Source organism: Cimex lectularius, unplaced genomic scaffold, assembly GCF_000648675.2.
Source record: "Cimex lectularius strain Harlan isolate CLEC.00 unplaced genomic scaffold, Clec_2.1 scaffold173, whole genome shotgun sequence".
NCBI lineage: Eukaryota > Metazoa > Arthropoda > Insecta > Hemiptera > Cimicidae > Cimex > Cimex lectularius.
The window spans coordinates 152,930-167,905 of record NW_019392800.1 but is presented as its reverse complement, the minus strand read 5'-3'; the positions used below and the strand labels follow the sequence as shown (position 1 = coordinate 167,905).

The window sequence follows — 14,976 nt, the reverse complement described above, 5'->3', positions numbered from 1 at the left end:
ATCTGTATATATGTGAATTTGGTCAAGTTAATGGCAGTTTTTTTGAGTAGTTTTGTGTACGCTCCGTTTATCAATCTGTGAATTGTATCTACGTTGTATATTTTTCATGGTATTGATTGTGATGGACTACTATTGGAATATCGAAGGTCAAAAGTACAATTTGTTTTAGGCCTTGTTCGATATCTTCTTGCAACAAATGCTCCTGGTTGATTAATGGTCTTCCTAACATGCTTGATATACGAAGCTCAATCGTCTCGACATTGACCTATCGACGTTTCTAGAACATCGGAAAATTTTACTACTGATTTAGAAACCCTGAGTGGTTTTTGCAGAAAGCCTTCCTGTTCAAGCCGTTTAAAGTCATATACCATAACTGGACATGGTCGAGGTCCGTTTTGGTTTCCAGTCGTGGCGAAGTGGGGTAGGCCATATCGGTGCGTCACAGCCCCTCCAACGGCATCACAATCAATCGCTCAGCTGAGTCGACATCAACCAACAACTGCAGAACCTCACTCAACGATAAGACGCATCAGTGACTACAACATTTGATGTAAACTTCGTTGACAGCTCGTCCTCGAACGTAAGATTTTGTTATTTAACGTCATATTCTAAATACAACGCAACCGTATTCATAGTTAATGAATTTATTTATAATCCTGTGTTTTTGTTTTTGTCACTGTTGATTTTCCAGGAAGTGCGTTGTAGAGAAAACTGTTCTTGATCACTTCCGTGTTTTTTTATTATTTAATTTTTTTAAAAGTTTATTTATAAAAACGAGTTTTATGCGTTGGATTTAATCGTTACATCTTTTTCTTTTCTGTATCGCTGTCTATTCTGTCCATGCCCCTTGTTTATTTTTAAAAATTCATCTTCCAGATTGTTTGGATATTGGCCAATCTCGAATTGGCCAAAAATAAAATACTGCCATTTTATCAAAGGAGGTCCGACTGGAATTTGGCTCAAGACACATTAAACACAGGAAGAATATTTGACAAGAAATAAAAAACGATAAAATAAAACCACACAAAGAATAAATATAATTGTCATATTAATAATTTTGTTTTATTATTAATAAAATTCACTGATAAAAATAAAATAATTTGACCACACTTGTGTTTTAATTTAAACTAACATCTGCAATGATAAAATAATCGTTGTTTTTTTTTGACTGCCCTACCGACATTCAGTCAATGTAATTTTGACGATGACTATGCCAACCGACCCGGGCCACCCCCAAAGGGCACCTCCCCATACGCCCGCTTCTCATTCGGGTATACACTTAATTTCGGCAGCATTAGGAGGATGTGGATAAAAACCGTACATGGCCACAGGGGCCCCTGGAAAAGTCCTCATCCCCCCCCTTCCCGGGGACCATTTGCCCTTTGCATGTGGAGCACCCTCCGGAGAAAACCCGAGCCAGCCAACCCAGCACCCCCGAAACTAACTAGGCTCCTCACCTGTTAATCAATCAATTAATAAATAAACAATTAATAAATAATCTATAAAAATGTACCAATATTAACAAACAACAATATAAATAGTCAATTAATAAATCAGTATTTACAGCGGTAATAAATAATCAGTTGGTAAATAAATAATAAATTAATAATATAAATATATAAATACTACTACATAAGTAACAATGTCAATTATTAATAATTAATAATTACACAGATTTATTGTTATTGTTCTGTTTAAAGGGGAGATGCTCAGGATGACTCTTACCAGTGGAATCCTTCATATTTCAGAAGATTTCATGGTTAAAACTTGACATTTCATAATTACATCATAATTTGCAAAGATTATATAGGAACCGGCCTCTTTATGACTTGTGCGCCGTGACCTGTATTGGTCTATTGTGAATCTCCAATTTTTTTTTTTAAATCTAGAGCTCTTCGTTAAGCTTGAGACTTTTTATCAGTCCCTAAGGTTTTTTCAAGGGCCAAAGTTTTTTTCAGGATTCTCAGCCTACATAGGTCTTCACACCAACAGAGGATATGCTCCACTGTTTCTTCTTCTTCTTGGCAATATCTGCACAAGCTTGTTTCTGCCACTCCAAGTCTATACATATGCCTCCAGAGTCTGCAGTGTCCGGTTAACAGTCCAATTATTATACTAGTCCTAGCAAGTCCTTGATTTAGTTGTTATGCCATTAGTTTCTGTGAGTCCTTTGATAAACTTTTTCACATGCCTCTGTCCCAGGTTACATTCCCATTGGTAATTAAGGTAATTTTTTTATATTCTCCAATGCGGTCCCAAATGACTCTGGACATGCGGCAGTTGCCTTCAGTGCTGTCCGGCTGTCAAGAGTAGATGGCTATTCTTCTATTGCTAATCCCCCTTTTTTATCTCCCTGGCACAGTGTTCAATAGGTACTTTGCAATAGGTATATAATACCTAAATATATAATACTTTTACAATAGGTATTTGCTATTTGTGTGATTTTGTTCTGTTGTTGATTCCATGAAAGTCTGGTCAAAAATAACTCCCAGTATTTTGCCTCTTTAGGAAAGGAATTTCAACTCCATTTAGCATAAGGGGTTAAGCCCTCCTAGTGCCCTTTTCTTGGTAAAGGGACCCACGATGTTTCTGTTATGGTTTATAGAAAGCCCTTCCTTTTTACACCATCTGTGTTTGTTATGCTGAGTTTAGAGAAACAAAATTGTGCACTCTCTGTAATGACTTCAGCCAAGCATCTGTCAGATCATCTGCATATCATAGGCAATTAAAGCCGATGTCAGATAGCCCTTTCAGGAGATCGTCAACCAATGTTGACCACAGTAATGGTGACAACGCCACCATGAGGGCAGCCTCTGGTTGTTCCCGCCCTTATTGTAGTGTCGCCCAGGGTAGAGAAAATTAATCTCTTCCTTAGACTTTCTTCCACCCATTGGCATATGGATTTGGTCGTGGCATTGCCAAATGCCCCTTCCACGTTCATGAACAACGCCAAGGCTATTTCCTTGTCATGTAATGCCTTAGATATTAGCCTGTTTAAGTCATCCAGGGCTAAGTCCGTGGACTTCCCTGTCTGATATATACATTGCCTAGCTCTGAGTGGGTTAGTTTAATGTGCTGTGCCCCTAATTTGGTTATCCATTAGTTTCTCTAGTGTTTTCTGCATAAACGATGAGAGACTGATAGGACCATTAGGTGTTTGATTTGTGGCTCTACCCACTTTTGGTAAATAGACCACCTTCACCATTCATGCAGTGGGGCTAGGGAGGTACTAAAGATTCTCACCCACTCATGGGGATTTATAGGGGACAAACCCATTAACCGCCCACCTGATTTTCTCTGGTTTGACTATGTTAGCTGCCTCCTTCCAGTCCTCTTTGGAGGGCCTGTACCAGTGACTCTCTGAACTAGTGGGCTGCTCCTCTTTGGGTATTATTATTGACCCTGGAAAGTGAGTACCAATTAACATGAACAGTTTCTTTTTTGTCTCTGTAAAAGTTCTATCTGGTTTTCCAATTAAGTCTAACTGTCTCTGGCTACCTTTTTTGACCAACTCTCTGAATTCTGGTGCAGTCAGGAGCTTTCCTGACATAACTTCCTCCACAAGTTTCTTTTGGCTGTCCTTATATCCGTATTGTATTGGGTAAGTGCCTCTTTGTATAGGCCCCTTGGTCGAGCTTGGCTTTATTGAACAGCCTTCTTACCTGTCCTTTCATTTTTTTCAGGTTCATGTTCCGCCATATGGTTTTGGTTCTGTTCTTCCTTGTCCTTTCAGGGCAATTCCTTTCAAAGGCTTACAGAATTCCACCATTTACTTCCTGAACTGCTATGCCAAGGTCCTCCCTACCTCTAATTTTAACCTTAGCAACCCCGAGAAAGTGCTTGAGAGATTTTACATAGCCCACCCAATCAGTCTCTCTAGGATTATGGTACGTTGCAAGTATTAGGGGGAGTAGTAAGATCAAATTTTATGTGTCTATAGTCAGAGCAAGATGGCTCTTTTAACACATGCCAGTTGGTAATATTTTTGTCACCTTGTTGACTGCTTAGTTTAACATCAAGAATGTCCTTCCTGTTACGGGTGACAAAGGAAGGTTCTGAGCCACGGTTGACTATTTCTAAACCCTCTCCAGTAATGAATTGTAAAAGGCACTCCCCTATGGTATTGATGTTCATGCTGCCCCATACATGGTGGGCATTTGCATCACATCCTATGATTAGTTCTAGGTTTTTAGACCTACTCTGTCCCACGATGTCGTTCATCAGTTGTGGTGGACCATCTCATGTATGTAGACAGAATAGACTATCCAGCTCTTTGGTCCACCTTCCATTTTTGAAGTCAGGATACCAGAAACAACATTGCCTGAGCAGAGCCCTGGAATTAGTATGCTGCTTAGCTTGTTATTTACAACAATACATGCATGTGGTCTTATCAAGGATTAGTGGTCATTACCTGTGTTTGTGAGGACTTTAAGCCTCTTACGGCCTCATTGAAGATCCAGGGTTCCTGCACTAGGGCTATATCCAGACCCTCAGTTTTGAATCTCCTGCACAGCAAGGCCAAAGCAGCCCTAGCATGCTGGAGATTCGCTTGCAGGACCCTTATTACTGCTTTTCTCATCTCTGGGTAGGGGGCATTTCAGGAGGAGTTCCATGGACAATTTGTCTCTCCAGCTCCACCCCTGGACATGTATGTCTTCAGTGGATTGGTGAAGTCCAGTTCCTGAGTTGCCCTCTTTCCTCCACCCCCTTCGCTAACCCTTATCCTGGGTGGTAACCTGTAGCATGGAGCCCAATTGGCCTTCCATTGTCCCATCAGCGCCCCCTTTTCTTTTAGTCAGAATTTAATTCTTATGATGCCAAAGTAGGGCGATGTATCCAGTTTTTACAGCTTTGTCAGGGACTCATCGTCCATGGAGAAAGTCCATAGTTGTCCCTTCTCCTTTTGGACATTGCCCCCACACTATCCAGAACTGAGTGTTGAGCTGCCTGTTACTGATCTGTAAACTATCAGAATTTTTTCTGTAGGCAGGTACAAGCTTTGGGATGTCATCCTCCACTAGAGCCCGGAGGACAGTGCCCATCCAGGGTGCCAGTGTGGGGACTACCTCTTGCAGCCATTCAACACTGATCTCGTCCACACGGGTGACGATCAGAAAACTTGCCCTCCTCCTCCCTTTGGTGAACCTCACTTTGGGGTCCATCATCTGGGACGTTATCTAGGGCCATTAAAGTGGAGTTCTCTGGAGGTTATCCAGCCTATTTGGGTACATTTTAGCAACCACGGCGACCTTCATTGTAGCCAGGACCTCAGTGAAGGGTTGCTCCCTCTGTATAGGTCTCGGCTTCTTTAGTTTTCTCTTTCTGGGTGTGCTGCCTTCAGACCGAGGACTTTTAGTAGGTAGCTGCCTTAAGGAAGTTTTCCTGCATCCCAGACTATTTGGCCTCAGTGTACTTAACACTTTTGTTGAGTAAGGCTTGCACCTTTCTCATTGAGTTCCCAGACAGTCAGGTGTGTAAGACACCTTTTCTGCCAAGATGTTGGCTACCTCTTCCAGAGAGTTATCTTTTATGAATCTAGTTGTTGGGGTGCTCCTGCCGACACCTGGGGTATTCGTGCGTTCACAACGGGCACTACTATCCGCACTAGAAGTTTGTTGTGCTTCTATTTTTCCCGTTGGTATACTCACTTGGTTCCCACGAGAGCTAGGGATCTAAAAGTTTGTCCACACAGAGCCTCGCATGTCTCGGCAAGGTAATTAATATACAAGGAGGTGACACCTTTTGCCTCCAGGTGTATGTTAATGACATTAATTTCTCTGTTTTTGTGATTCCCACCAACCGAGGCCCATTAACCTCTATTTACAACCCATAATTTGCATAAGATGACTTAATGTTTTTTTTTGTTTACAGACTTCCAACATTCTGAATTGTTTTGGCTTTTACATTTTGATTTAATTATCTCATGTTTAATGTGGGATCGACAAGACTATAGCCTGATTTGATAAGCTGACATTGCGGCCAATACGTTTGTGACTGACGCTAATAAACTTTAAAAAGGCACAAAGAAAAAGTAAGTATGATTTCTTTTAAAGCTTTTTAGATCATTATATCATAAATCAGTTAGATAGATAGATGTATTATTCGGGGTGTGTAATATACTGCGCCCTTTGGGACCTATTGGATCCCCCGTTCTGTGCTTATAGCACACCATTGAGTCCTAGTTCATCCTCTGAAACCGGGTGTACAAATCAAGTTCTATGGATTAGTACGCCCGGCTTCAGTGGTTGAAAGTCTTCCACGTTTACAATCAACTTTCAAAAACACTTCCTCCTACGAGCAAACGGTTTGTTATTAGGTGTGTTGGTGTCTCCTCTGCTTGTTTGAAGAATCTGCATGTGCCGTGTTGGGTTATGCCTATCTTCTTCAGATGTCCATTTGGTTTGCAGTGTCATGTTCAGAATTTTGTTAGGATTCAGAGTTTTTCCTCTTCCTTTAATGCATTCTGTTACCCCTTCCCTTCCAAAGTTTGTTAGGAGGTTCTTGGATTATTTGTGTTCAATTAGTGAGTTCCATTGTTCTCTCATTTTCTTTTTATCCTTCTGTCTAAGTGCTCATTGATAGTGTGGATTCCTTAGTCACAGAAGAGCTTGGGTCCTATCAGCGGTATATCAGCACCTTTTCTTGCAGGGGCATCTGCTTTCTCATTGCCTTCTACTCCCACATGTCCTGGGACTGAGCAGAGGCTGAATTGTTTTACATAGCTAATTCATTTTCATTTGGTTTTGAAATTCAGCACCATGTTTGAGCTAATGCCCAAGACTATATCAGAGGGGTTAGTGGATGCTGACAGAAGGCAGGACTAAGGGGGGGGGCGTGTGGTTGGCAGGAGTTTGTTTAGTGAGGAATGGTTAGAGAGTTTGAGTACCTAACTTTAAAAGGTAAAGGACACCAGAGCCCCTTTAGCCTACTCACGCATTGCTATGACATCGTCCACGTCAAGTTGTGAACCATTCTGTCAGGCTGGTGACGAGCGTTTCCCAGGGTTAGGTTAGGTTTTTCAATTAAAATGCAAGAAGTAGTTTTCTAAGGTTGTTAACCCTATCAACTATCAAGTACAACGGCCTGTTTCCTCATCAGAAGTGATTTGTTGCAAATATTCAACCTATTAAAGTGATCGAACCCTGATCACTCTACTGGGCCTGTCTATACAAGGCAGGTCTATTTGCAGAACATTCAAATTATATAATAAACAAGGCAAAATGTACTATAATTATACTTAAAAATATTATTTTTTGTAGTATGGATGATCTTAAAACTCTTGAAGAAGGTGCTTCCAGTAATGCAGCACACAACCAAAATGTGTAAGTTATTTATTCAAATTAAGTATTTACGTTTTTAAAAATAGCTAATGTTAAATAATTTAATGTAATAATAAAGCTAATAATGTTTGTTTACATGTTAATATTTTGTTTTATCATAGAAACTTCTGTCAAAGTGACAGTCTAGACAAAGAAAATGTTCTGCAAAACTTACAAATTGCGCATGAAATTGCTATGAACAGTAAAGATGGAGATATTCATATTGAAGATTTCGAAGTGAAAAATGAGTAAGCTACAGTCCTCTTGTATTGCTATTGAGTCTTGATGTTAATAATAATTAATCAATTTCATTTTTAGATTATGGTCTGCAGTTAGAGAACAAGCGCACTCAGCCTTTTGGGATATATTTCGGGAAGAGGTCTCTAAAGATCCTCCAGAGTTAACTATGGCTTTTCTTCTATTAAAGGATATTAAAGAGGTTTTTAATTAATTAGTTAATTTATTTTTTGAAAAGAAACATATTATAATTTGTGGCGTGGTGAAAACTTTAGTGGCCTAAAATGATTGGACTTGTCTTAATGGATAATTTTTCTTGCACTAGCATTGTTTTATTGTTGTTAACATATTTAAACCTCACTAGTTCACAGACCATTCAAGCAACAGGCAGTAAAAAGGAACAATAAACAATGCAATTACCTGCAGTATTAATGTTTGATACATTAGAGAATATGTGGTGATTAGTGACAGTTAATCGATATTTATTTAGAAATTGTGAGATGCGGTCTGGTGTGATATAGGTTTCAGAAAAACATTTTCTTTATCGTGCCAACGTTTCGATCTTTTATTGAGATCATCTTCAGGGCCTGGGATTTACAAACAATGTTTACATTTAACAAATACATGTAGGATGAGGAAAAGTGAATTTATACAATGCAAAATATATTTTATATTCAAACAAAGTATTTCTACTCACTCAAAGTGTTTGTCTTCTGTGTAATTGTGCCATCCTTGTGTGGCAACATCTGTTGAGAGTAATAAAACAGCAAAATCTCACTGGCACTCTCAACACGACACGCAAGGATGGCACAATTACACAGAAGACAAACACTTTGAGTGAGTAGAAATACTTTGTTTGAATATAAAATATATTTTGCATTGTATAAATTCACTTTTCCACATCCTAAATGTATTTGTTAAATGTAAACATTGTTTGTAAATCCCAGGCCCTGAAGATGATCTCAATAAAAGATCGAAACGTTAGCACGATAAAGAAAATGTTTTTCTGAAACCTATATCACAACAGGCCGCATCTCACGATTTCTAAATAAATATTAGAGAATATTTTTTTGCTCTCGGATGATAATACCAAATTGGCAACATCTTCACATTTAAAATTAATCACACTAATCAACATCATTACAAGACCTCAAACCAAAATATATAAATATTTGACCAATTGCATTTACATGACAACGTTCCTGCGAAGAAATATTTCCAAATAAAATATAGTTTTCTTGAAATTTTCTTACCTTGACCAGGCCTGTAAAGTATTTTATTATAAAGTAATGTTAATAAATACACTTATTATGCCATTTAATAATAGGTTTTGCTGTAAAAAACGGAAAAAAAACAGACTGAAACTTATTTATAAAATTCTTAAAACGTGTTTTTATCTTTTTTCAGAGTCTTTTTGCAGTAATGACACCAAATGTAGTTAAATTAAAGGCAAACGTTGAAGAAGTTCTTGATTTTGAACTGCTGAAACAACAGGCTGAACATGGCGCTATGAATGTACAGGTACAGTTAATTATATAAATATTTTATCATTTATATTCCAAAAATATTGCTGCATATAATTAAATTGTTGAATTAGAGTTATGCACAATATGTCATATCGGTTATGAGCAAAATCTGTGCTCCTGTGCGAGATGAAAATATGGTTAAACTCTCCAAAGAGACGGACATTGTAGCGATTTTCAGAGGGATTCTCGAAGTAAGTATTTGTTTAGTCTTTATTACATCATATTATGCTTTATCTTTACAAATTTAAAATTCTTAATGATTTTATTTCTCTTAACCATCTTTAGACTTTAAATCTAATGAAATTAGATTTAATAAATTTCACCCTCAAATCCATTACACCAGACATCTTGTCCAATCAAATGGAGTATGAGAAAAAAAAGTTTGCAGACTACATAGAACTTCTTGGAGGTGAATGAGTCATTTATATTTTTTACTTTATTGTAAAGTTATTGTTTTTATCCCATCTTTGAACACTAAAGTCTAAAACATAAAAATCACAATCAACCAAATTGATAACAAAATTACTGACAATGGAATCTACTGATGTGGAACACAAATTTCACTGAAACTTTTTTGGTAACACCATGTTGAAAAATATTAAACGTCCAAGTGTTCTTTAGGCCCTTTGAACTGAGAAAATTAAAAAAAAAATTTACATAATTAAAAAAAAGAAAAGATTTTCTACCTTTGTTGTAGAAATTTCAATTTTTATTAGAATTTCAAGGTTATTACGTGTATATAACTGTATCAGAAAATAATTTACAAGATCGAATTAAATGAAATTAGATGTAAAACGTTGCAAAGACATTTCCAGTAAACTGCGCTAAATTTTTTTTTTTGAAAAATCAATTCAGTTAACCGCAAAATCTCATAGTTTGCACACTGGCAAGCGCTTTTCCGGAAACATGATCTTCACATATTCCTGACTTTAGAAAACATATCCTCTTGGAGAACTCATTTATTTGTTCTGTTAAATAAAATCGATGGCCACCATCGGGAGAATTGTTTAGAAAATGATTTGTTGAAGTAGTGAGGAGTGGTCAGGAGTGAAGAATTTTAGAAAAACACCTTTTTCAATTGCAAACCGACTGACATATAATAATAACCTTGCAATAAATGCACAACAAAGCGAGAATCCCTTATTAAAAAAATACAAATATTTACATTACTTCAAATAACTTTTTTTCTTGGCTCATAGGGCCCATTGACAAGAATGCCTGGACCAGTCTTAATATAATATATTTTTTTCAGTGTTAGAAATATTGACCACTTTTCCACTCACGAACACCCTGAATCAAGGTATTGCCAAGGACAATGTTGGGACTGTATCTTTAGGAAAATGTGAGATAGCCTGTAAAAAACTTAATTGTGTCAATCTGTAGACATATTTAAGATTGTTTTGCCTTGACGGTGACCTTAAAATAGGTCGAAAGCTTGGCATTACTAACTGAATTTGCTTTCTTCTTCAAGACCGTACCTTGATCCAGAGGATTCGCGAATATTTTTTTTACATAGTATCAATGAAAATAGTTTCTTTAACTTGTTGATCCCACATCTGGCCTTCCCTTGTGAGTAAAAAACTGGACTAATTATGGCATGAGAAACTGTCCAAACAGTAAATATATAATGAGTAAAATACTGCATATTCTTATAAACCGGTTAAACCAATACTTAAAACAAAAAGTTTTTTTTTGTATTTAGTTTATTTTAAAATATTTTTCCCTTTTAATTAGGAAAGTTGCCAATAACTGAGGCTTGGGTCAAAAAACATAAAAATGAAGGTGAAAACAACAGCCAGGATGAAATACTGTACAATGCATTTTTGGAATTACTTAATTGGAATTCAGACATTCCTCTTCCGGAGGTTTGTGGTCACATTTTGATTAACTTGAAACATATATATGTGTGTTATTAAGGCAACTTTAATGTTTTGTTTTAGACTTTGTTCATGGATGCTCCGAGGTTAAGCATATTGAAACGAGAGTATTACAAACTTGTGATAGCATCCAGTATTGTTATTGTTTCATTAAGTTGCCTAATGCCAGATCTTGTTTCTGATGCTTCCTACAAGCAAGCTCTCAAAACTAATGTTTTAATTCTCTTAAATGGGATCATCATAGATGAGTGAGTTTTTTGATACTGCATGATCAAATGGGACTAACATTTTGAATTATATTTCGTGATCATTTGTTGATTTTTACTAAAACAACTTCTTTACTGTTTCATGTTTTTTTTTTTAATTTTTATGTTACATTACATAATACAGTCATATCTATTTTAGAACCCTTGATAAGGTCATCCCAAATATAATCGAACAAATAAAACAAGATGCAAATTTAAAACTAACCAACATGGGAAAAGAGAAATTAAACGAGAGTGCATCCAACACTCTTGAACAGCAGATTAAGGATGTTGTATTACCCAACAACAAAATACGAATGCTTGTCTGTGAGTATTATTCTGAAATAATGTTTTAGTAAGTAAGTATTATAATATAGAATTTTTTTTAAAACAATCAAGCCCATCGTTCGGTGAAGGCTCTCCTAGTTATGTCAGTAACTTTACTACTGTGCCGTCCTATTCACAAAAACGATAAAAAATCTTTGATTGTGCTATTTTCATTTTTCCTTCCAATAGCATCCACTTGTGGTTCATTTTGCCATTGATCTCCTTCATTCTCATCACGCGACCTACCCAAGCACTATTTTTAGAAAGGGGCTGTTTTTAGGACATCCACAGTTCCAGTTGTTTTTTTTATGTCTTTATTTGACACGTTTTGATCCCCAGCATCATTTTCCTTAGCGTGTTGGGTAAATTACAGTCAATTTTTTATTTTTCTCATTAAGCTCCATGTTTGTGATCTATAAATGAGAATAGGGAGAATACAGTCAGTAATAGATTACGTACTACAGTTAACACTGCCATAAATTAACCCTAATGCTAACTATTAAATCAATCAAATTTGTATTTTAGGTAAAAGGATTGATGATTATTTGAAGTCTTCTTTGAATGCTTCAACAGGAAATGGTATATTTCCACCTGCTCTCCATCTCTTCCGAAACGAGCTAGAAGACCTTAATTCCAAGTTCAAACATGTTATTCATCACAACATGAAAATATGTGGATCTTATTATTATAAAATAATGCAGGAAGCTGATTAATTGGTAATTTTATTGTAACATTTACCTTACATTCGGATTAATAGAGATACGAAGAATTAATATAGTACGATTTAGGGCTTTAATTACAGTATATTTTTTCTCCAAACTATTGACATTTTGTAAATTATTGTCAATAGCAGAGATATTTTACTACTTTTTGTTTATCTTTTTATAAAAACTTAACAGTTTGGCTGATCTATGAGTGAAGAAACTTGCATTAAAGGTTTTGAAAGGAATATTTCTGAATGTTCAGTTTTTATAGTTTCTTCATTATAGGTTGTTTGAAAAATTGAGTATTCCCTGGTTCTGACTAATTTATATTATTATATCTGTCTAATAAATTATTTCAATTTAATCAACAAAAGTCTACATTAAAACTCCTTAAAATAACATTGTTATTTATAGCATTATAAGTCTCAATAATTCCTTGATTTAAATAAATTATTTCAGCTATTAATGACTAGTTAAAGTATTAAATATAAATTTTCATTAATTCCATTATGTTTAGTGGTCAAATTGACCAAATTACTTCTTTCAATTAATTATTCTTTTTATGTAAGGTCTTGGTTGAAATTTGCATTAATATTGAACCTACGGATGTTGATGATTTACTGTTTTCCATAGAACCAAAATATATCCGTTTACTAGAAAGTTACAATTACTAAAGAATTGTATGTCAATTTAACATTAAAATCATTCATGCACTTTCTTTCTTGGACTTTCTTCAAACCTGGATACCAATTGGTCAGTAATGCGACTGACTCTGATCATTTTTGGTCCCCCTGTTTTTGCCATGTGTGCTTAGGTCAGGTGTGTAGGTATGCTATTCTAGACCCTTAAAATATACAAGGAAAATAGGTGGACCTAGATGATGAAATTGTGACGAATGATTAGCAACCAGTGAATACTACTTATTCTCACATTACTTTTTTTGTTTGAACAACCATCTCAACTTCAAGATTTACAAATTTACATACATCTGGCCCAGAAGATATGTTAAATTAAACTTCAATATTTGATCACTCAATTGGGTCTCTTGTGGGTTTAGATGTTACTCAAACATATTTATATATATCTTATTAACTGTATTTATTTATATATATGGTTTATGTTAGATATATATAAATATGTTTGAGTAACAACTATGTCCTAAGAGTAGACAGGTTTTTTTCACAAAATCTGTGAGTAGAACCACTTTTTACAAAAGAGAATCTACACTCACCCTCACCTTCATCATTTCTGTTCAATATAGTTTGTTATATGTTGAATTTAAATGTTTACAATTATCCTGCTGCTGCATGGGATTGCAATGTTTCCTTTGACAGAAAGATTTGTATGTATATGTTTTTTTACTTTTATTAGTAATTTGACAATGTTAACAATGGGGTTCATGCACAATGAGAGGTGAGCAACTTAACAAATTAAGAGAAACAACAGAAAAGAGACAGTGTGAAAGATGCTTGAAAGAAAAAAGGCCCAATTTTCCATTTTACGTGTAGAGGGCCAGCGACAAAGCACTAGATGTTTGTCCAACCGTTACTAATATGTGAAACATGATTGAAAGAATAAAAGTAAGTTTTTCCACTCATAGCAGTCTGCAACTGATCATTGCTATACATTCTTATATTTTATATACATTTAACTTTAAACGCATCAAATTCAATATTGAAAAGTTAAACTAAGAAAGCTATTTTTAAAATTTACTTTTTTAGTCAAAGACAGTTCAAACTTTAGTCAATAGAAATTTGATCATTAAATTAGCTTCTTCAATTGAATATGGTTACATAATAATAATAATAATAATAATAACCTGCAACAGTGTTATAATGAAGTAGTCTTTTTTCTCGCTCATTTGTTTCCTACTGAATTTTATTATTTGCGGTACTTTATAAAAGTTTTTTATTCAACTATTTAAAATAAAATTGTAGTGATAGTCTAGACCAAATAAAAATAGCTTTGCTTAATAACAAATTTGATTTGTTAAAAAACTTGTATGCTGTACTTTTAAATTTTAAGGAATTAATACATTTGTACTGTACATAATGGAGTCTAAATGTATACAGATAAGAAATCATAGTTTCTAAAATTAATGTAATTACGCTCTTAAAGAAATTACAGATATAATTGAACCTAGCATGTACCTGATAAAATCAATCTGCTTTGTTTTAATTAATAATATTGTAAATTCGATGCAATATGTGATAAATGCATTTTATCTCAAAGAAATTTTTATTTTATTAAATTGAAAACCATAGCTATTAAATTTACACCTAATCATGAGAAAATAATAAAATAAAATATTTTAAACAGCCAATTATTATATTTTATTAAGTACCATATACTATACTAATATATAATTAGACTAATTATTACATATAAGGTTTTTAAAATTCATTAGTCTTTGATTTATTAGAAGTCGCAGTACATAATGTTTCATCCTATAATCTAAAAGAAAAAAAGAAAGAATGCTTTTTGTAATTTGTTAAGTCGTGAGGAGCGGGCAAGAATGAGGTAGTTTAGAAAACACCTTTTTCATTTTTTGCCGACATTTTGACCTTTATACGGGTCATCTTCAGGGCATAAAGTGTGATGCTTTTATTTTGGTGTCATTGTTGCACAACACTTTCACACAAAACCAATGTAACACCACAAGAATAGCACCACACTTTATTCCCTGAAGATGACCCGAATAAAGGTTGGAACGTTGACAAAAACAAATGAAAAAGGTGTCC

The 14,976-nt window shown here is 35.1% G+C and overlaps 1 protein-coding gene across 1 annotated transcript; it reads left to right on the top strand.

The window, feature by feature from the left end:
- Positions 1-453: 453 nt before the first annotated feature.
- On the top strand, positions 454-12,729 carry LOC106666624 (T-complex protein 11 homolog). Its single transcript, XM_014393940.2, has 12 exons — positions 454-580; positions 5,872-6,031; positions 7,260-7,322; positions 7,442-7,567; positions 7,638-7,758; positions 8,964-9,077; positions 9,154-9,273; positions 9,368-9,491; positions 10,817-10,947; positions 11,023-11,207; positions 11,365-11,531; positions 12,057-12,729. Exons 3-12 carry the CDS (start codon positions 7,261-7,263, stop codon positions 12,242-12,244), a joined length of 1,338 nt encoding a protein of 445 aa, XP_014249426.1. The 5' UTR covers positions 454-580; positions 5,872-6,031; position 7,260; the 3' UTR covers positions 12,245-12,729.
- The last annotated feature ends 2,247 nt before the right edge of the window (positions 12,730-14,976 follow it).

What these genes read in the sequence shown, in the direction of transcription:
- LOC106666624 (XM_014393940.2), top strand. Translation starts at nt 7,261, where the DNA reads ATGGATGATCTTAAAACTCTTGAAGAAGGTGCTTCCAGTAATGCAGCA. An exon ending in TTTTCAGAGGGATTCTCGAA is followed by an intron (nt 9,274 to 9,367) that starts GTAAGTATTTGT and finishes AACCATCTTTAG; the next exon opens with ACTTTAAATCTAATGAAATT. An exon ending in CAAAATACGAATGCTTGTCT is followed by an intron (nt 11,532 to 12,056) that starts GTGAGTATTATT and finishes TTTGTATTTTAG; the next exon opens with GTAAAAGGATTGATGATTAT.